Source organism: Drosophila subobscura, chromosome E, assembly GCF_008121235.1.
Source record: "Drosophila subobscura isolate 14011-0131.10 chromosome E, UCBerk_Dsub_1.0, whole genome shotgun sequence".
NCBI lineage: Eukaryota > Metazoa > Arthropoda > Insecta > Diptera > Drosophilidae > Drosophila > Drosophila subobscura.
The window spans coordinates 5,580,661-5,602,029 of record NC_048531.1 but is presented as its reverse complement, the minus strand read 5'-3'; the positions used below and the strand labels follow the sequence as shown (position 1 = coordinate 5,602,029).

Genomic DNA, 21,369 nt, shown 5'->3' with positions numbered 1-21,369 from the left:
CCTGCTGCCTAGAACAATTAAATCAGCGTGCTGTTTGGTAAACAAACCCACCCATACCCCAAGCGAAGCCACGATGACGATGAGGTAGGTGGTGACCGGATATGCGGGTGGTGGTGGTTGGAATTGGATGACCCTACCACTGACCCTGGCGTGGTTTCGTGCCCATTCATCCAGGGGCTGTAGCTACGACAGCTACAACAACATTAGCCCGCTTGTCGTGGCTTATTTGCATTTACTTTTTACTTTGCTTTTGCCATAATCGGAGCATGGAGCATGGAATTCGTTTTCAGGATATTAAACCCTGAGCACATAGGCAGGCGACTGGGTTAACGTTAACCCATTCAATGTTACCACTATGCATATATGGTATAGAAAGGTTTGGTTGGGTTGCTTCATATGATATTAGAGTAAGAAATAACTGAAGAATACATATTCGAGCGCCTATTTTGTTTTTGGATTCCTGTGCATTCTCTTTGCACACTTTTCGCTTGTGCAACTGAATGGAGGCGGTTATTGGAGATTACATTTCAAAGACGTTATCGAAGATGTTCTCTGTTTAGAAGGGGTCTTGTTGCCACTCAGTACATTCAATTTCTTTCCCATTTTGAGCATAAAATAAATCACGCAAATTCCAGTTAGTATTACTTAATTGTTTCTCTTTATACGTTTTTGTCACAGTTGCATGTGTATTGTATGTAATTCAATCTCAACATCCGACATCGATTGAATGATGAATTATTTCCCCGTCACTTGTTTCCATTGATGCTTGTTTGTTGCGGGCACACCTCTACTCGTAGTCACTAAATATAAGCGTACACATATGATAGATTAAATTAAGAACTATGCATGATTCAGGGTCGATTCAGGGCTTAGGGCAGGGTTAAAGTTGTGTCTATTCTAGGCGTACATTTATTTATATGGGGATCCCTCGATATTTACACGCTCTTGTGGATCTTCTCTATTGATATTTATATATATAATATATACGTTTATTATTCTGTTATTTAAACTGTTGTTTCCCTATTTACACTTTCTCTGGGGAGGGGTGTACTTTGAGCCTTGGCCTTTCTTTGCCTTATCAATGTACATAATTAGCATTTAATTCCTTACGATTGATAGATAGATTTCATTTATGGTAATTAGTAATTTAAGATATCCTCTTAGACCTGTTCTAAGTTGTTTTTTTTTTTGTTTGTTTTGTTTTGTTTATTAATTAATAAGCGTATTCCATTCTGTAGTGGGGTTTCCATCTCGTGGTTGTGGTTGGGGCTACTGTGTGTTAGAGGATCCACGGAATCCCAGCCAAGCTCCTCCTGGCAGGTGCAGATGCTGTCACTGTGCCGTCGCGCTTGGATAGAGGCCCTCGGAGTACTTGGGCCTGCACTCGGCGCAGAACCACCTGCCCTGTGGCGCCACCATTATGCCCACGCACTCAAAGTGGAACCACTCGATCAGACAGTTGTCGCCGTCGCAGGCAATCATCTCGGAGACCTCGTCGTAGGGACAGCGGCAGTAGCAGTAGACGGACTCGCCCTCGCGCGCCAGCCGTGCACCCGCCGGCGGTCGGATCGGATAGCGTATGTTGTTCGCCTTGAAGTACTGCAGCGTGGCAAAGTCCGGATTCGGGAGTAGAGCCGGCGGAATCGGCTGATTGAATGCAGTGGCTGCAGGCGGCGGCGGCGGTGGCGGTGGCAGCTGCACCGGTACTACCACAGGTGGTGCTGTGGGCATTGCCAAAGCGGGTGGCATCTGTATCTGTGGTGTGGGTGGCCCCAGGCTGGTCACATTCACTTCCTCGTCCTCCGAACTGCTGTCGCTGCTGTCTGACGGCGGTGTTGACGTGGGCAGGAGACTGGGCCGGATCTTCAGCGTGGGTATCGGCGGCAATGATTTCTCCTCCTCCTGCCTGTGCGGCTTGTGGCGCTTTGCGGAGCGAGCACTCACACTCGAGCCGCCTCCGCTCGCCGCCTGTGACCGCTGCCTGTTGCGCTTCCTCGATCCAGAGCCCGTCGGAGGCGTACGCATTCCCCCGTTGCTGTGCAGATGGCTGTGGTGATGGCTGCTGCTGTTGTTGTTGTTTCTGCTGCGCTGCTTGGGCGGCGTCGGCAAATCCTCCTTGGCCCAAGTCAGCAACGGCGGCGGCTGTGGCTTGATCAGCTGCATGCCCACCAGCAGCGGCGGGGCCAGGATGGTGCTCATGTTCTCATCGTCGCTGGTGTAGCCGTAGAACTTGTTGGGACGCCTCTGGCGCTTGGAGCGCTTCAGCTGGCCATCGGCATCGGAGCAGCTGCTGCCCTCGCTCATCCTGCTGCCCAGACCCAGGAAGCCGCCAGGCTGCAGATGTCGATGCGTTAGCGGCGTGACTGGCAGCATCGACGGCGACTCTGCTGGCAGCATCTGGCTGGCAATGGATGGTGGTTCCATGGCTGGCAGGGGTGTGCTCGCCAGCAGCTGTAGCTTTCCCGATTTACATGTGGACTTTCGTTCTCGTTTCTTCTTCTTGTTGCGTACCCGCTCCGGCTTGTCGGCATATGCAGCCGCCTCCTCGGGCAGGGACGGCGTGGAGGGACGACTGTTTTCCACAATGTCGTAGTTGTTGCGCGGCCCCACGGGCGGATGCTCGGCGAGCAGGGCCTCCCGCTTCTGCGCCAGCAGCTCGCTGGCCAGCTTCTGGGGATGGGCATCGTAGAACTCCTCGTCGGTGTCGGAGAAGGCGGTGTCGAAGTCCGATTCGTTGTACAGCGGCGCCTTGGGTGAGGGCGGCGGCGGCACAGGCTGCTCCTCGGGCGCTGAGGTTACATTAATCTCCTCCTCTGGGTCTGGCTGCGGCATCTGCTTGCCCGTGGCCTCGTTCTTCTTCTGCTTCAGAGACTTCTTGCGCATCCGCTTCGTGGGCGATGCGGCGGCATTGGAGCTGTCGGAATCATCAGAGTCGTCGCTGGAGCTGCTGCTGTTGCTGGAGCTGCAGCTGCAGTTGGATCCACACGAGCAGCTCGAGGAGTCCGAGTCCGAGTTGGAGCTGGAGCTGCTGGAGCTATCGCTGTCGCTGGAGGCATTGTTTTTGCCCGACCGTTTGCCGGCGTGCGACGCTTTGGATGTCGAATGTTTCTTCACAGGCGAGGGCGCAGGTGTGCGGTACATCTTGCAATAATCGTGATCGGACCACGCCACATGCACCTTGCTGGGCGGTGGAGGGTTCTCCAACTCTGCGGGTGGCGCCTCCTCCTCGGCTGGCAGCTCTTCCTCTGAATTGGGGTTCACGGTTTGATTTTGCAGCAAGTTTTTCCACATATCAGAGACATCATCGGGTTGCTCTTCCTTTTTGGCCACCTGCAGCTCTGCACATACATTTGCTTCCGCATCTGCTTCTGTCTCCGCCTTTGGCGTTTCCTCTGCTTGATCCTCAGACTCCGCCGAGGGCTTCTCCTCGCCACCCTCGAGTGGTTCCTGCGGCTTCTGGCTTGGCTGCGACTTCTGGTCATCTGCATCGCTCTCGGAGGAGGGCGACAGCATAACCTTGGGCATACCCAAGTCTTCCACAGTTGATCGCATGGGCAGCGTCTCATGGCCGTGGCTGCCACTCTTCCGTGGCGGTGCATCCGAATCGCTGCTGTCGCTGCTGTCCGACTCCGACAGATTTGGCGCTATCAGATTGAGATCCTCGAGGTATTCCTTGTTCCGCTTGGACTTCTTGCGTCGCTTGCGTGTCTCCGACTTGGCAGCCGGTGGCTCCGCTCCGGTCTCCTTTTTCTCGTCAGCCTCCACTTTTGTGCATTCCGTTTTCGTTTCCTTCTCCTCAAATGGCGTGGCTTTCGTTTCGGCCTCTTGCTGCGACGTTCCCTCTCCCTCACCCTCCTCCGTTTCCTTTTTGATCGCTTGTTCCAGTGGCTGCGAATCCTCTTTCTGTTCTGGCTCCGGCATGGTCGTCTCTGGGTTGACATCCTCCTTCGCCTCATGGGTGCTGGCATGTTTCAGCAGCAGCTTGCGCGAGACAAACTTCTCCTCGCACAGCTCCTCGGCGCAGGCGTAGCGAAAGTCGCCGGAATGCATTCGCTTGTGCACCTCCAGGTAGATGGCCTTGCTGAAGCTAAAGCCGCAATCCTCGCAGGGGAACGTCACGGGCGGCACACAGAAGTGGTAGACGTGGGGCCAGCGCTTCTGCAGGCAGCGCTTGCAGGTGGCGCTCTCGGTGCCGTGCTTCCAGAACAGATGCTTCGAGATGTCCTGCTTGTTGCGGTAGGCGATGCCACAGCGGTAGCACAGATGCAGCAGCTTGTGCTTCCACACGTGGGCCGAGAGCCTCGCTTGCGTGGAGCAGTCCTCCAGGCAGATGTCGCAGGCACTATGCTGCTTCCTCAGGTGCACCATCAGACGGAAGGCGGAGGGCAGCGGAGGCGCCGAAGCGCACAGGCAGCAGCGAAACTTCAAGTCGTAAACGCTGCGCGCCTCCTCGCCCGGACAGATGTGGCACAGAATCTCGCTGTAGCTGTAGAAATTCGTGCGGCACATGATGCACATGATGTTCGCCTTGGCGTGCATCCTGCGGTTGTGCGTGTACAGCTCCTTGTGCGTGGCGGCCACGTAGCGGCAGGAAAAGCACTCGAAGATCCGCTCGTTGAAGTCCTCCGCGTACTTGTCGCTCTCCAGGGTGCAGTAGGTGGACATATTCAGGAACTCCTCCTCTAGCTGTGGCACAAAACTCTTCAACCGCGCCACAATCGTCTCCGCGTACAGCTCCTCCGCCGTGATGCTGTCCACAGTCGCGGTGAACCGGTGCTGGCCAATCAGATGCAGCACCAGCTGCTTGCCATTAACGGCAATGCGGCGAGCGTGATTGCAGTACAGGCAGATGGGGTAGACCGCCGTCAGGCACAGACGCACAAATTCCACAATCGTGAACCGATCCAGGGGTCGATTCAGCTGCAGATCGATCGTGTGCGTGTCTTCTCCGGCGACAAGAATGCCATCGAAGGGCGGCGCAGGCGACTCAGGCACGGGCTGGATGGCTTCTAACAGCCCCACCGCGTCCAATTGGTCTGGCATTGGGACCTCTGGGGCTTCAAATTGTGCCTCGTTGGCTGCCGTTGGTCCGTTCAGGCTGTCGTCAATGTCCATGCAGTCACTGCCGAGGCTATTGCGACGGCCAGGCGATGCATCTTCATCGGCTGCATCCGCTTGGTCCGCTTGGAATTCCGAGATTATTGCGGGCGGTGGCTGCGTTGTGTTGTGTGGCGAAGCGGGTGGCGTCAGTGACCAGCGTCGCTGTTCCTCTTGCTGCTGGGGTTGCACCTGCTGCTCTTGCGCTTGAAGCAGGGGCTCTTCCATAGCTTCCGCTGCGTGCGGAGGCAGCAATCCATCGTCCAACGCAGCTGCTGGGGCTATGGCCTTGGACTGCTTCTTCCTGTCGGGCTTCCTGTCTGCTTTGATGCGCAGTATTTCCATTTCTGTGCGCTCCACTTCGGCCTGCATGCGACTCATCATCAGTGCACAGTCCGAATCATCTAGGCTGGGGCGAGATTGCGGCGGCGCAGGAGGAGGCGTTTGAGGGCTCGGCGAGGGATTCGTTTCTGCTTGCCTTTCCGGGGGAGCTGCTGTTTGCAGTTCCGGCTCCTCCTCTTCCGTATCGGTGCTGCTTAGAGCAGCGTCCACAGATTTCTGAAACTCCTTTGGCACCCGCAGCATTATTTTGGGCACGACTAGCTTCGGAATGGCTGGAGGCGGCGACGGAGTTGGCACAGGCACAGTGCCCGGATCGATGGTTGGCCAATTGGGCATTGGCGCTGGAACTGCAGCAACATTAATTATGTGAGAATAATCGTGGACTAACGCTGACAACTTACTGTTCTCCGCTGGCTCCGTTTGCAGGGCTTCCTGCTGTGGTTCCATTGGCACCGCCTGCTGGTCTGTCTGTTGCTTCCGTACTCTTCTCCTTCGTTTTGGCGGCTTCTTCTTCTGGTTTCTGCAGGCCATCGCATGGCAACCCTTCACCCCACACTGAGCACACGGCACCATGAGCTCAGCGCAGTCGTGACTCTCGAAATCTAAGCCTTGTGTGAAGGTGGTCTGGCAGGTACAGCAGATGAGATATCTGATCCGATCATCCTTCTGCTGCTCCACTGCCCACGCACCCTTGGGAAAGTGTTTCTGGTCGATGTCGTGCTTGTTCTCCAGATGCAGCGACAGCTTCTCCACAGTGGCGTACGTGAGGCTGCAGTACATGCAAACGAACTTCTGGTGGACATCCCGCACATGGGCGAAGAAGTTCCAGCTCTGGTGGACGGTGCCGCACTTTGCGCAGCGATAGAAACGCTCCTTCTTCGGTTCGGGCTCTTGTTTCCTCTTCTCCTGATGTTCGTGATGCTGGTTGCTCGACGCTGGGGGTTTGCTGGCAGAATCAGCATTGACATTGGACCCGTCATTGCCCTGGAGACGCTGCAGAAGCAGCGAGGTGGAGGCGTTTATCTTCTTCATTTGTTTCTCGGGCTGGCTGACGGAGTTGGCGGAGGCGGCGGAGGAGATACTTTGTCTGCTGCTGCGCCTGCGCTTGAGTGACAGCTTCAGGGCTTGCACCTTGCCATTATTCTGTTCACTTTCAGCCGGATGATCGATGACCAGTTGATGCTGCGAGGCTGAGCTAATTGTGCTGCTTCTGCTGGTGCTCCGACTGCGGCTTCTGCGCACGGGCAGAACCAGGGGCCGTGCCCTCAGTGGCAGCTGTTGTGACGTGGAGGCTTCTTCTACATCTTCTCCTCTTTCTCTTTCTCCTTCATCTTCATCGTCCTCGTTCGCCGTGTGGTTCGATATCACAGACAATTGGTCGTGCTCTTCCAGCTCCTCCTTCACATTATCCTCGGGAATTGTGGCATCGTGTATGCCATTCACTTTGACTTGTGGCGCAACATCCACATCCGGAATGGGACTGGGCGCGGCAGCAGGATTCGTCGATTTGAGGCTTTCCTCCATCTCCATCTGTTGTCCTTCCTCCGAGTCCGATTCAATTTTAACCACTCCTGGCCTCGCATCTGCAGCCTCATCCTCGCTACATGGATGATCCACGTCCATGGTCAGCGTGACAGAATCCTCCGAATCAGACGATTCCGCTACAGACGACTTGCGGCTAGATTGCGGCGATGCCTTTGCATCGAATTCCTCGTCTGAGGCCAGGCCATCCCTCGTCTTTGCATCGTTATTCGGCGAGCGTTCTTCCTCACATTCATCCGCATTAATTTTAAGGTCTTTTTCAGCTGACGTAGATCTCACAGCTGTTCTTGTCTCTGTCTCTTGCTCTGCCTCACTCTCCGAATCCTCTTCCAGATCCTTTTTAATGGACAGCGAGAGGGCCTCCTGCGCACTCTCCGTATCCTCATCAAGATCCTTTTTGAGTGGCAACGAAATGTTCTCCTCGGCACTCACAGTTTCCTCATCAAGGTCTTTCGTAGTCGCCGGATCCTTGACGGAGATATCTTCCTTAATAGGCAGTGCGGGATCTGCATCTGCAGCTACATCTTCCTCGCTCTCCGTATCGTTATCAAGATCTTCTTTTACAGATCGATTTTCTGCTGCTTCCTCCTCTCCACTATCCGGAGATCGCTCAGCATCCCCTGTTTCAGATGCCTTGATGGACAAAGACGAATCCACATCCTCTTCGGCAATCTCCTCACCACTTTCCGCTTCAACATCCAGCTCTTTGACAGACGAAGACTGCTCGGCATTCTCTGTTTCAGACGCCTTAACGAGTAGAGGCGACTCGTCATCCTCTTCGGCGATCTCCGTGCCGATATCAAGATCTCCTTTTACAGCTACAGGAACCACTGGCTCCTCCTCTCCACTGTCCGACTCCGTGTCCAGTTCTTTGACAGACGAAGATCGCTCGGCATCCTCTTTTTCTGTCGCCGCCGAAGCCTCTTCCTCACTCTCCGTGTCGATTTCGAGATCTCCTCTTGCAGATAGATATCCATCTGCTTCCTCCTCCTGTTCACTATCTGATTCTACATTAATGACTTCTCTGACATTCGGCGATCCCTGCTGTGTCTCCTCTTCATCCTTGGGAGTTAGCAAGCTCTCCTCTGGATCATCATCAGCGAGCTTCTTGGGCTGCTCATTTGCTTCTGGCTCAGAGCTGGGCACAGGTCGCGTATCACTTTTGAGCTCCACATCTTCATCCACTGGCAGATCCTCCATGCACTCCTCTTTCACTGGTATTGTGCTGGACTGTGCCGACTCCTCCTCCTCCTCTGACAGCAAGTCTTCCCCCTGCTCTTGCTTTACAGAACCGACCGAAGCAGAGGATGATCTTCTAGTCGGCTGCTCATCGTCGCTTTCAATGACAATCGTTGGACATTGAATCGTTGGATTCTCCACAATATCATCGCTGTCACTAACAGCCTCTTTCTCGGCCAGAAGAGATTCCTTTGAAGTTTCGCTTTCATTCGTTTGCGATTCGTCAGCAGACTTCTCGCTGTCTGCAGACTCTGGCTCTGCCTCTGCCTCCATTTGGCTGCTATCCTGGCCGTTTGCCAGGGTCAAGTCTATCACGTCATCGGTGCTCTTTTTACGCTTTCGTCGTACACATTCAGCATCGTCAGCAGCGTCCGCATTGTTGTTGTCGCTGTGCTCCATCGTGCTCTCCTCTTTCGCCAGCCCCAGCGCATTATGAGTGTCCTCGTAATCTTCCTCCTCGCTGGTAGTGCCACTTGCTGCTCCCGCACCGACATCCAAACCGACTCTGGCACTCGTACCACCCGCATCACCGGCATCTATGTTAGACGTAAGCTTGGCTTGTTGCTGATCCAATGCCTCCATCATCGTTTCTGCATTTATGTGCTGTCACACAATGTGCAATCAAGAAGAAACAAAATTAAATCGTTAATCAATCGAATTATACGGTAGAAAAATGTGATTATTGGCATTACCTTTGCATTCCGTTTTTCGACTGCGTTCCGGTCTGCGCTTTGTTCTGCTGAAGACGTAAGAAAATCAAAATCATTTTAATCAAATATACATTAGGTTTGTGGGTGGAAAATCACACGCAAAGAAGAAACCGAAGAACAACATTACGTTTATGCGCGTTATCTTTTTGCGGTGTTTATTCAGGCGGCAATTGTGCTAGAACGGTACACTGCATACGCACGGAAATTGGCTACACACAAATGCATTATTCAGCAGTTATGAGATTTTTTTCTTTTCACGATATTTCAGCAGCGTGCATAAACATTGAATCAGAACAAACAAAAATTACCGGTCATTGTGTATGCAGCCCTGGCTAAATAATTGAAAATACAAAAATAAATGGAGCAAAATAGCAAACGCGAGAGAACTGACGTCTAAAAATAAATGAATTTACTTAAAATATTCTTGGAATGATACTAGAATCAAATGTACCCCTGTACGTACGTAATGTACCGTACCACAAAATTGTGCACGTTTATTTACCTGCTTTGCGTGGCTGTTGTTGTTGTTGTGGCTTAGGTACAACAATTTCCCACAAACTGTAGCCTGAACAGTGTCGGCGAGGGTGGGAAACGAGGGAACGAATTTTACGCGCGAAAACAAGAAAAGGAGAAAACAACAACCGATGTCACGGAAGTTCGGGGCAGAACAGAACTGAAAGAGCGACCGAGACCGAGAGATTCGCCCCAGCGCAATGGGCTGAAACTGAGCAAGAACGAGACTCGCCTACCCCTCCTCAGCGCTCTACCGACAACCCCAGACAGTTCGCTTATACAATTTATGCTTTATTTTTATTATTAATTTACACACTGGGACACTCTCGGAAAGGCTCGAGAATTTCGCAATGTCGCGCAATCCCTTAGCTTGGTCCGGGCGACCAGGAAATAGTCGTTTTTTTGTGTTTTTGCGCGTCCCGAATTTTGGGTATAAAATTTTCTTCTTTTTGCACGTCGTCGTCCACGCTTTGCATTTTTTATTCTGACCACTTTTTTCTTTGCACTTTCCTAGTTGTAATTACATCCAGAGCTGTATTGTAACTTAGTTGTGTATACAGTATACTTATGAACTATAAATCTAATTAAATTGCGTGTGAAAAATAATTTTTAGCAATATTTTTTTTGCTTTTACAGGCATTGAAACACGCGCAGAAGCTAGCGATGGACATTGGTGGGGACTGTCCAAAATGCGACCATCAGTGGGAAAATATCGATAGCTATCAATCATTCCAAAAGTATACAAAATCTTTGTTTGATCTTGTATTTCATAAACTAGTTGCAATATTTATACTAAGGTTAGGCTGGTTTTGGCTGTAACTCTTTTAATTAGGCGGTTTTCTTAAATGATTATTTGATAACTGGTCTATCGATAGTGTTTGCCAGCCCTGACTTATGGTTCAGTGTGATTTCGATTTGACAAGCTCTTTCCGTTTCCTTTTCGCGTGAACTACCAACATGAGAGCCAAGGGATTGGTTAGTATTAATGAAATAAACCCAAAAACAGAGAATATTTGCTGTAGAAATGTGTGAAACAGCAAGGCAAACCCACCAAGCATCTCGCATGATCGAGGGAATGTGCGGAATTGGGGCATTTCTGTGTAAAAACACGTCGTGTAAATAAAGTGTCGTGGACAGCGTTGAAAAAATGAATATGTGCGACACAGGCGCCACTAAAAAACTATAGGGCTGTTGGGAGTTTCTTAAAGATGATGTGAAAAGCGCAGCCATGTAGGGACAGTATATTTAGAAAATGCACACAAAATCAATTGTTTCTCCAATGCACAGAACATAACCTCCAATGTGTGCATGCCATGCGCGAGTGTGTGTGTGTGTGTGGTGCGTGCGTGTGTGTTTGCCTGCCTGTCGCCGCATTTGTTTACGACAAACGGAATTTATTAAAACTCTTTCCCTTTGCAGTTGAAGGAATACGAGGTCGTGGGCCGCAAGCTGCCCAGCGAAAAGGAGCCCCAGACGCCTCTCTACAAGATGCGCATCTTCGCTCCCGACAACATTGTCGCCAAATCCCGCTTCTGGTACTTTCTGCGGCAGCTGAAGAAGTTCAAGAAGACCACCGGCGAAATCGTGTCCATCAAGCAGGTGTACGAGACGTCGCCCATTAAGATCAAGAACTTTGGCATCTGGCTGCGCTACGATTCCCGTTCGGGCACACACAACATGTACCGCGAGTACCGTGACCTGACTGTTGGTGGTGCCGTCACTCAGTGCTACCGCGACATGGGCGCCCGCCATCGTGCACGTGCTCACTCCATCCAGATCATCAAGGTGGAGTCGATCGCTGCCGCGAAGACGCGTCGTGTGCACGTCAAGCAGTTCCACGATTCCAAGATCAAGTTCCCACTGGTACAGCGTGTCCATCACAAGGGCAACAGGAAGCTGTTCTCGTTCAGGAAGCCAAGGACCTACTTCCAGTAAAATGGAGGATATCCCCAGCCGAATGGAGCCCACTGCGTGTGCTCCTAACATTGACTTAGTGGTTTTTTTCAATAAACAGAGAACGTTGAAGAGTAAAATATATACAAAAAATAGTTTCTTTATTGGAGTTCTTTTTCACTTCAACTCTCCGCAGGCATAGATGATGATCTTTTGCGTCGGAGTACCCGTTTTTGAGCCACATCGTTCCATTTTGCGCACCACATCGGCACCGCTGATGACATGCCCAAACACCACATGCTTGTTATCCAGCCAATCCGTTCTATTGGAGGAGAGTTAAATAAATTATTAGATTCCATTCACTATCTTCAATGTCGAAGTGTCGGAAACTCACTTTGTGGTGCATATGAAGAACTGTGAGCCGTTTGTGTTGGTTCCCGAATTGGCCATGGAGAGGGTGCCGAAGCTGTTGTGCTTCAGATTAAAGTTCTCGTCGTTGAACTTTTTGCCATAAATGGACTTGCCGCCCGTTCCATTGTTGTTCGTAAAGTCTCCTCCTTGGCACATCTGGGGATAAAATTAAAGGTAAACATTTTGAGGGGATTTTTGAATCGAAATTCTTACAAATTCTGGAATCACGCGATGGAAGGTGGAACCTTTGTAGCCATAGCCCTGCTCGTGTGTGCACAGCTGGCGGAAGTTCTCTGCGGTCTTGGGCACCACGTCGGCTCTCAGCAGCATCACAACACGGCCAGCATCATTGCCTCCGATGCGTATGTCGAAGAATACTTGTGGGTTGCGCTTCTCAGCCTTTTCAATGACCGCTGGTCCAGTTGATGGCGTCTCCACCTGTTCCTGTTCCTTTCCTGTTTCGCCTGCTTCTGCGGGTTCTAGTGTCGCGCCAGCGTGCTTCTGCAGCCAGTCATCATCCGCCCAGACCGGCTTGAAGCTGTCCTCCTTCACACGCACCGGCTTGGCCAAATTGACTCGAATGGTTCGGCCGCAGAGCTCGGAGTCGTTCTGCGGATATTGTTATTAGCATTTTGGCATCAACGGCCGTTGGTCTAACATACCATGTTGTCGATGGCCGAGGCGGCATCCTCTGCCTGTTCATATTCGATGAAGGCAAAGCCCCGGTGTCGCTGCGACTCATAGTCCACTGGCATTTGTATGTCGGAAACGTCACCGAAGGGAATAAAAGCATTGTTCAGCAGTCTCTCAGTCACCTCATCGGCCAGCCCACCCACATAAACTGTGCGTTTGTCGTTGGACATCGTAATTACAAGGATATTTTTGTAAAATTTTACAAAATTCCAGAAAAACACAAACAAACTGGTCAATGTGACCGCGGATCGAATATGCCGCCTGACTCTTTAAAATATACCAAAAGATACCATCGCATTTTCATAATATACTCTAAATATACCAAGCCAAAAAAGTCGAAATTAGCTTAAATAAATAGGTGCTCTTCTTAAACAATTTAAGAACTAACTCAATACTCGGAAGCTATTCTGTTTTTAAAAGGACCCGTTCACCAGGACATCTTGATCACTGATCCATGATCCATTTCTTCTGATTGTCCCAATGTTTCTCGTCGCTCCATTCCTTCGCTTACTGAACAGCGTTAAAATTCTGGTCGACAGTGGGTTAATCTTCTCACTTGACTTGAATAAATGAATTACATCAAATCGCAGTCTGTTGAAATATTCATTTAAGCTAACCGTTGCATGCCTCCACCACTAACCATATACAGCATATAGATGTGCCAACTCTCAGATTTTCAGAAATCAGGTTGGAGTTCTCGAGTGCTCGAAGGGGACAATCCCATAGGTGTTTTAGTGTGTGTAGAAGGCTGCCTGCTGCATCACCCAATCCGAAGCAAACGTCATCGTCGTTACGTTTGAAATAATTTATTATAAAAGATAATCTACAGCTAAGATTAGGTTAAAAAAGCGTCACTTTCGTTGCCGCACACAACATCGGAATTAATATTGCATGGGTGGGCGTGGCTGAGTACGTCAGAGGCTGGCCACAGCAGCTTAATCAGCGTGAGAAAATATCCCGGCACAAAGGCATAGGAAGCGTACAGCAGAAGGGACAGACAGCTACCAAGGAGTACGTCTGAAAGAAGTGGAAACATTTCGAAAAATTTGAACAACAATAGCAAAAATCTTAACCACAGACAGCATGAGCATGGGACAGGCGCACTCAGGTCGTATGTTTCTGTTGGGTCTGGTCTGTGACTAAGAGAGTGACCGACCAACCAACCGACCGACAGACCGGCATAGATAAGATATCGATGAGTAAAGACTACTTTTATTGTCTTTACAAACCATGGAACATGTACAACTGATAATCGCTAACTGTGTCAGTGGACAGGATGTACTTACGGCAAAACACTTTCTCCCAGGGCTCACAGATGGCGATCTGTGTGTTGAGCTCGTAGAGCACGTAGAGCCATTTCACATATCGCTTCAATTTCTCGTAATCCTCGGCCAGCTTCTGAAACATGCTGCAGAACGTTCTTGTGCGAGCAGAGGTCTCGACGGATCCAGAGTGCGCGGTGAACTAAGCGCGGTACAAGTTACCGGCGCTGCGCCACCCTCGCCTCACCTCATTCATTGCTTATCAATAGATTTATATGAACATTTTTATATGTATTTGCCACAGGCGTGTACATATTTTTTTGGACTATAAACGAAATTAAATAGATTTCACTTGAAAGCGCTGATAAAAATCATTTCGTATGGTACCGCGTGGGATCCGATCCCCCCGGGAAACCCACCCCCCTCATGGCGGGGGATCATTGTGATTCACGCTAGAGGCACTGCGGATAGCAGGAATACCCATACAGATATCACATCGTTTGCGTATGCCTTGAGCTGCACCGCAACGCAAAACTCCACCAGCGGATTGTTGTTGTAGTGGATGCAGGTGCTGCGAATGCGATCCGAAACGGCCGCCAGATTGGTGTACGAAAAGTTGAGGGTGAAGCCGTACAGCTGTGGAAACAAATCACAATTAATCACTGATAATGATTGATGGACAGATGGGGTCATGGCTGATATCTATGCACGCACCTTGTAATTGGGATTGTCGCGCTCCAGCTGCTCGTTGTAGGGAATCTCTTCGTAGCGGCCTCTGGAGTAGGTGGCCTGTGCCTCCATATCGCCGAGTATCTTCTGTAGTTGCGGTTGAAAAGCGCTGCAAGAATAAACCCTTGAATGAGGTCACGTCTGGAATGGAGTGGCTTTACCCACCGATTCCAATTGGTCTTGCGTGTGGTGCGCCAGCCACTGATCTTCTTCATGATCTTGCGCTCAATGTTCTTCTGCAGCTGGCTGAGCTCGTAGCTGCGCTTGTAGGCATAGTCCAGCACCTGGACACCACCCTGAGGAGCGGATTGTTGCCTGTTGAAGAGTGGAAACCAGCAGGCGGCATCCTGCAGATTGAAGTGAGTCATGCTGACGCGCGTCTCCGACTGAATGTTGAAGTACATCTGCGAGGAGGGCGATCATAGATTGATGGCATGGCATGAAACAGTTTCGTTGACTTACGTTCTGCTTGTCCACGAGGCAATAGACGCGCCTCAGCGGGCAGTGGACATCCTGCAGCTGATAGTGCCTGCCGCTGGCAGGAGCCACGAACAGGAGCTTCGCCGTTTCGGGCTGGCGATAGAGCACAAAGGAGCACTCCCCATGGGGACAGGCCTGGCCGAGCACGAGCCAGCACTCGAGGCCCAGACCCAGCATAAAGTTGCAGAGCAACACGCCCTGGTCCTTCACCGAACACCAAGTGCTGTCCAGCAGCGTCTGGTTGTCCAGCCAGACGCCGCGGAAGCCCAGGCAGGGATCGTAGCTGCGCAGCTGGCATAATAGTGCCACAAAACGGCAGGCAGTCTCCAGGGCACTCTTGCTGGTGGCCACCGCTCCTGGCAGCGGCACCTGCTCCAGCAGCCGCGTCACACACACCCGCTTGCCCAGGGCTGTGCAGACCAGAGGCTCCACAAAGCGCTGCGGCTGTGGCAGCAGCTGCTGCAGCTCCATGCGGCGCTCGTTCAGGTACGCCTGCAGCTCCACCGTCTCGGCACAGGCCAGCGCGTTCGTTGGCAGTGGCGGCAGGTCACAGCGGTTCGGCTCGATGCTGAGGTAGAACCAGAGATGCACCGACTCCTTGAACTCGGGATACTGATCGGAGGGCAGGTTCGTCACGGAGTCAATCAGCGGTCGCCTGTAGCCGATCAGCACCTTCGGCATGGCCAGCTCAATGCATCCCTCAAACTGTGGACACAATTGTGGATTGATTTTTGAATGGGAATATGGATTGGGTATGGCGTACCTTGCCGCTGGCCAAAAGACTGCAAATCGGCACCCGGTGCTCGCCCAGCCAATTGCATTGCACGCGCTGGTACACATCGGATGCCTCGTCGCTGGCCTGCTGCTCGATGAGCTCATCGAATAGGCTGATCTTTAGGTCTTCGCGCATGTCCCTGTGGTGGCCGCTGAGCTGCAGCTGCAGCTCCTCGTTCCAGGTGGGATTGCTGCCCTCTGCGGTGCGACTGCGGCTCAGCCGTTGCCCATAGCTCAACGATACAAACGGACGCACATTGGAGTACATGAGAGCTGTGAGGGTAGTGGGAAAAGTAAGCTTTAAATACAAAGTTCCATGTAGGGGCTTACTCTGCGTCACAAAGAGACTGTCTGGACCGGTGTTGGGCAGTTCCTCGAGGTTAATGAGGTGGCGGCTGCGCACCGGAACGCCAGTGGCCCTCACCACATGAAGGGACACCACATACTGCTGGAACTGGTCGTGCTCGGCCTGCGGCTGCCAGGCGGCTGGCTCGCGTATCATCGTGTTTGACCCTCCCTGGAAGAGCGAGCAGAAAGCACGCCAGAGCGAGGTCCAGCCGGTGCCCAGTGAGAGATCAAAGCCCTCAGCCAGAAACAGCAGGGGATGGGCTGACTGCTGGGCCTTGGCTCGACGGGCGCTCTGGTTTCCGATGACCTCGTAGAGCAGCTTCAGGAACTTGTAGCCGCGATGCTTGTGCAGATCGATGGGATTCCAGAAGGTGCCGGGCTCCAGCAGCTGGCTCGAGTCGCCAGTGTTGGAAAGTGCCTCCCCCTCGTCGGACATCTCCTGCTCCAAGGCAGGAACAAAACGGAGCTGCTTGGTGTGCAGGTTCCGCTGCAGGTGGCGCGAGCGGAGCAGCTGGAAACGCTTGTTGCTGAGCAGCGTGCTGATGGGACAGAACTGCAGCTGCTGCTCTGTAAACATCAGAACTGGCGCCTTGTCCTTCTTGCGCCTGTGGCAGGGTCCTATGGGTGTGGCCGGCTCCGTGTCGGCAGCGACAGCAGTTGCTGCAGGAAGTCTTGGGGGTATCAGAGTCCGAAGCAGAGCATTGGGCAGTGCCTGGATGTCATCCAAATCGTTGACACCCTGACGCACCTCCATGGGGGCATAGTCGTAGTACAAGCAGACATCCCCGGCCATCTGCGGTGAGGAAGGGAAGGCCTGGAAGCTAAGCTTTAGGGGCACCGCTTTCTCCTTGCGGCTGAGATCCAACTTTGATCTCAGCACGGCTAAGCGGCGACCCTGCTGGGTGAGCGTGGACTTCTCGTAGAGCCAAATGTTAATATTTTGCGGCAGCTTGCGCTCCAAGAGCACACCAAAGCTCTCGTTCATGTACAGATGGAGGTCCTCCTCCAGGCGATAGCTTCTGGTCTGGCCAACGTAAAGATCGTCCAGGTAGAGCCTCAGGAAGTAGCTGCGGTTGCGTCGCTTGGCCAGCTGCTCGCTGGCTGGCAAAAAGAGCTTGGTAGTTGTCTCGTCCGCATAAAGACGCACAATATCGACATAAGGCTCCTCGGGATGCCTGAAGGCGCGCTCGTAGTCCTTCTTGAGGCTGGCCATTAGCTTCTCGAAGCTCGGCTTGCGTGGCGGCTTCGCTAGGGACTGGCCCTCGACCATCGCTTCGCCCCACTGACGTCGACGGCAGTAGAAGAGTTCCAGCTGCTCGCGATAGACCTCGGCCAGATCATCCTCGAACTGTTGATTCCATTCAGAGTGCGACGACTCCAGGTGACAAACGCGCAGCTTAAGCTGAAAGCGAGTGCACTGGAAATTCTGTTCTCCCCGCAGCGCCTTCAGTTTTGCCCAGTCGCGGAGCAGTCGTAAGGATAGTTTGCGCTCGTCAGTGGCTTCTGCGTAGTAGCGTTGACGCAGCTTTTGCGTGAGGCGCAGCTGATGACGTATCTCGGCGGTCAGCTCGGGTCGGGCGGCGGTGAGTAGCTTGGCCGCCACTTGGCGGGCAAGGTCGAGCTCTTCTTTCAACTTCTGGCAGATCTGTCGGCTACGATTTTCGGTATACTGATTAAAGAGATCGTCCAGCTGTTGGGCCAACTTGTGCTCGGGCAGCAGCAGCGGATGCGCACTGAAGCGGAGTTGCTTGAACGTCAGCGTGAGGCAGCGACGCGTGGGTATGCCCTCGAACTGGCCAATCGCTGCTGGCGCTAGGAAAATTCCTGGAAACTCCCTATCGCTGATGGTGCGGTACACGCGTTTATCCATCAAAAATTGGGAGGCACTGTCTTCACACAGCTCCTCCACTAGGTCGGAGTTGAGCTTGCTGGCATCGCCCTTGGACTGCTCCTGGAAACGGTTCAGCATTCGTATTTGGGCGGGCCTCGGGTGACAGTCACCCAAATGGAGTTGAAAGTGCACAGCATTGGCGGGCGTGTACAGCAAGCTGTCGTCATAGTAGTGCACCTGCTTGTGTAGCCCTGGCCAGACCAGCGGCGGATCTTGCAATTCAATTTCTATGTACGTTTGGCCCGGCGAATCATTTGATTCTGTGGCCGGCTCGTCGTCACCCTCAGCCTCCTCCTCATCATCTTGTGTTGTTTCAGTGACAGATGTCTCCTGCTCTTCAACAGTCGTATCGTCTGCGCCGTGAAAGAACCGTAGGCTCCGTGCCTCCAGTTCGAGCTCTTGCCCGCTGCCATCTTCGTACTTGGTTTCCCTCAACAAAGATTCTACCTCCTGCTCACATTTGCGATATGCGCGTGTCGTGTGCGTTTTTCGCTTCTTTTTGCCGCGCCTCGGTGGAGAAGACGTCTCCATAATTGCTGTGTTCACAAATAATTCCTTCCCGATTAAACAAATGCTGGGTTTGGACTGCTAAGAAAAATAAAAATTGTTTTGACAATTCGGTTGGTTGCTAACGGCAACTGGTTATCGATCAACATATCGAGAGAAGCAGCCAAAGACGCATATATGTACAGTGGCTCCATCGCATAATCGGACAGCGGTTTCCTCTTTACGAATGTGCTCAAAAAGTATATAGAAATGCGTTAGACCAACCGTTTTTTCACTTTTTATACAACTTAATAGTATTACCTATCCAAATCATAAACAAAAAGTCATACTTTTTAGTGAGAACAGTTAGTTTTAATCGAAAAACCAAAAAAAGTCATGTTTTGAGACTCAACGCATAATCGGACAGGGCAAAAATGCCAAAGGAAAATCCCGTTTTTTTCCAAAAATCTTTTCATAGTCCCGGTTTTTCTTATCGAATGTATGCCATGGATGCCTGGATATATACCAGACAAAACAAAAACATTTTGTATGCCCCCCCCAGGAGAGCAATCCTTTTTCGAAATTTCGCTTGCTATAGACATAGAACACGGAAGAAAACTGCTCGGAAAACCGCCAAATGGATTGGAAAAGGCTAAACTATGGTTCACTAAATAAATATAAGGATCCATAATAAGTTTAGGCTGGTCAAAATTGTTCAGGAAAGCCACGGCTAACTTTTATATAAGCCAAAAGAGCATTCGATATTAAAAAAAATTAGTAAAAATAACTTTAAAAATTCATAAAAATTAGAACCTACTTCAAAATCGATCGGGAAAAGTGGTTTTCCCAAAGAGGGGGGTCTTATACATTGAAAAAGTACCATTTGTATGAGAGATTTCCCTGACCTAGTACATTTATGGGCTCTAACATTGAAATAATTAAGTCGAGAACTTGTACTGAGAAAATTAATTTATCGAATAAGGCATTTTGATGCTATATCCTCTAAAACTCCAATTTTTTTGATAGTGTTTATTATTAAAAGTTATAATTGAATCAATGCTACCAAAAAAGTTTGATTTTACGATGATAAAGCATCAAAATGTCTTATTCGATAAATTAATTTTCTCAGTACAAGTTCTCGACTTAATTATTTCAATGTTAGAGCCCATAAATGTACTAGGTCAGGGAAATCTCTCATACAAATGGTACTTTTTCAATGTATAAGACCCCCCTCTTTGGGAAAACCACTTTTCCCGATCGATTTTGAAGTAGGTTCTAATTTTTATGAATTTTTAAAGTTATTTTTACTAATTTTTTTTAATATCGAATGCTCTTTTGGCTTATATAAAAGTTAGCCGTGGCTTTCCTGAACAATTTTGACCAGCCTAAACTTATTATGGATCCTTATATTTATTTAGTGAACCATAGTTTAGCCTTTTCCAATCCATTTGGCGGTTTTCCGAGCAGTTTTCTTCCGTGTTCTATGTCTATAGCAAGCGAAATTTCGAAAAAGGATTGCTCTCCTGGGGGGGGCATACAAAATGTTTTTGTTTTGTCTGGTATATATCCAGGCATCCATGGCATACATTCGATAAGAAAAACCGGGACTATGAAAAGATTTTTGGAAAAAAAACGGGATTTTCCTTTGGCATTTTTGCCCTGTCCGATTATGCGTTGAGTCTCAAAACATGACTTTTTTTGGTTTTTCGATTAAAACTAACTGTTCTCACTAAAAAGTATGACTTTTTGTTTATGATTTGGATAGGTAATACTATTAAGTTGTATAAAAAGTGAAAAAACGGTTGGTCTAACGCATTTCTATATACTTTTTGAGCACATTCGTAAAGAGGAAACCGCTGTCCGATTATGCGATGGAGCCACTGTATGTATGCATGCATGTATGTACATGTAATGTATGTTTACAAAAGCTTTGCACTGTTTTTATGCAAATCAGAACTATGTAAATTAGAATAATTCTCCCAAATCAGCAGCTGACTGCAGACAAAACCATGTACTATAGTTGTAGCTTAATTTAAATATAATTTAATTACGTACACAGCGGTCTTATCATATATCGGTTAAAAGAAGCATCACACATCATTAAAAAATTACAATGCCTTCGCCGTTCGGCGTAATACAAATCATTGATTGTGTTTATGACTTTCTCGTCATTGTAGGAGTTATCTGGCGGCGCTTCCAATATATTCCCCTTGACATACCAATTCAGGGCCGCAAAATGATCCTTTACAATAGATCTCATCCCAGCACCACTGAAGATGGGCTTTCGGAAGAGGTCGTACATATTTTTCTTGCCATATTTGTGAAGGATGCGGTCCACAGTGACGTCAATCTGATCGCCGGCGCTGTAATACATGTACCAGATCTTGCGTCGGGGAGAGCGTACGTCAGTAAGGCTCATTACCCCGAAGAATTCCACTGCACCTGGATCACATTCGCGTTCATTCCAATTATCTTTTGATCTGCAAATTGTTCGCATGTACTGCTCCAGTCTCCTCTCCAGGTCTGGATATGAAGCTACGGCCAAAATATTTCACGTCTTTATTTGAACTAATTAATAATTGCTTAAGTATAATATTTACCATTGGGAGTGTTAATTTCTTTTTCATCGGTCATCGTGTTGAGGTCTTTGTTGAGTTTCAGTGAATGAATGAATGTTGTAGTTCCCCTGCGCTGGCCGGCCTTTATATTTGATTTGTTTACGTTTCATTTCGCATGAACAGCAAATTTATTTCGCCACAAAAGCTTTCTACAAGAGAGCTTTTGCTGAAAAGCTTTCTGAGTGGCCGGAGGTTCAAAATATGGTAGATCTACATACATATGTACATATGGATGTGCTTTCATTTATTTTCAACAAATGACACGATATATATTTAACAATTTTATTTTTCTTCATTGTAAGATTTAAATATTTCTCTTCTTGCGCTCAACGATACAATTA

At 50.0% G+C, this 21,369-nt stretch overlaps 6 protein-coding genes across 8 annotated transcripts; 1 reads left to right on the top strand and 5 right to left on the bottom strand.

Moving 5' to 3' along the window:
- Positions 1-777: 777 nt before the first annotated feature.
- On the bottom strand, positions 778-10,114 carry LOC117891403. 2 transcript variants are annotated; one of them, XM_034796848.1, is made up of 4 exons: positions 9,433-10,114; positions 8,913-8,959; positions 5,841-8,823; positions 778-5,786 (listed from the first exon to the last, which is right to left on the bottom strand). In XM_034796848.1, exons 3-4 carry the CDS (start codon positions 8,803-8,805, stop codon positions 1,333-1,335), a joined length of 7,419 nt encoding a protein of 2,472 aa, XP_034652739.1. In that variant the 5' UTR covers positions 8,806-8,823; positions 8,913-8,959; positions 9,433-10,114; the 3' UTR covers positions 778-1,332. The 2 variants fall into 2 exon arrangements, with proteins under 2 accessions (XP_034652739.1, XP_034652740.1); XM_034796849.1 differs by having other exon boundaries at positions 8,913-8,956.
- Positions 10,115-10,303: 189 nt separating this feature from the next.
- On the top strand, positions 10,304-11,480 carry LOC117891407 (60S ribosomal protein L18a). The gene is made up of 2 exons (XM_034796854.1): positions 10,304-10,418; positions 10,863-11,480. Exons 1-2 carry the CDS (start codon positions 10,401-10,403, stop codon positions 11,376-11,378), a joined length of 534 nt encoding a protein of 177 aa, XP_034652745.1. The 5' UTR covers positions 10,304-10,400; the 3' UTR covers positions 11,379-11,480.
- Positions 11,477-18,536, bottom strand: LOC117891406 (peptidyl-prolyl cis-trans isomerase E). 2 transcript variants are annotated; one of them, XM_034796853.1, is made up of 5 exons: positions 18,520-18,536; positions 12,410-12,629; positions 11,961-12,356; positions 11,731-11,903; positions 11,477-11,658 (listed from the first exon to the last, which is right to left on the bottom strand). In XM_034796853.1, exons 2-5 carry the CDS (start codon positions 12,608-12,610, stop codon positions 11,514-11,516), a joined length of 915 nt encoding a protein of 304 aa, XP_034652744.1. In that variant the 5' UTR covers positions 12,611-12,629; positions 18,520-18,536; the 3' UTR covers positions 11,477-11,513. The 2 variants fall into 2 exon arrangements, with proteins under 2 accessions (XP_034652744.1, XP_034652743.1); XM_034796852.1 differs by lacking the exon at positions 18,520-18,536 and having other exon boundaries at positions 12,410-12,681.
- On the bottom strand, positions 13,231-13,922 carry LOC117891410 (serine palmitoyltransferase small subunit B). Its single transcript, XM_034796856.1, has 2 exons — positions 13,727-13,922; positions 13,231-13,457 (listed from the first exon to the last, which is right to left on the bottom strand). Exons 1-2 carry the CDS (start codon positions 13,845-13,847, stop codon positions 13,276-13,278), a joined length of 303 nt encoding a protein of 100 aa, XP_034652747.1. The 5' UTR covers positions 13,848-13,922; the 3' UTR covers positions 13,231-13,275.
- On the bottom strand, positions 14,053-18,497 carry LOC117891404 (coiled-coil and C2 domain-containing protein 2A). Its single transcript, XM_034796850.1, has 6 exons — positions 16,016-18,497; positions 15,675-15,958; positions 14,894-15,616; positions 14,597-14,835; positions 14,417-14,540; positions 14,053-14,338 (listed from the first exon to the last, which is right to left on the bottom strand). Exons 1-6 carry the CDS (start codon positions 18,453-18,455, stop codon positions 14,150-14,152), a joined length of 3,999 nt encoding a protein of 1,332 aa, XP_034652741.1. The 5' UTR covers positions 18,456-18,497; the 3' UTR covers positions 14,053-14,149.
- A 1,894-nt stretch (positions 18,537-20,430) lies between the features above and the next one.
- LOC117891409 lies at positions 20,431-21,221 on the bottom strand. Its single transcript, XM_034796855.1, has 2 exons — positions 21,011-21,221; positions 20,431-20,945 (listed from the first exon to the last, which is right to left on the bottom strand). Exons 1-2 carry the CDS (start codon positions 21,042-21,044, stop codon positions 20,458-20,460), a joined length of 522 nt encoding a protein of 173 aa, XP_034652746.1. The 5' UTR covers positions 21,045-21,221; the 3' UTR covers positions 20,431-20,457.
- Positions 21,222-21,369: the final 148 nt, after the last annotated feature.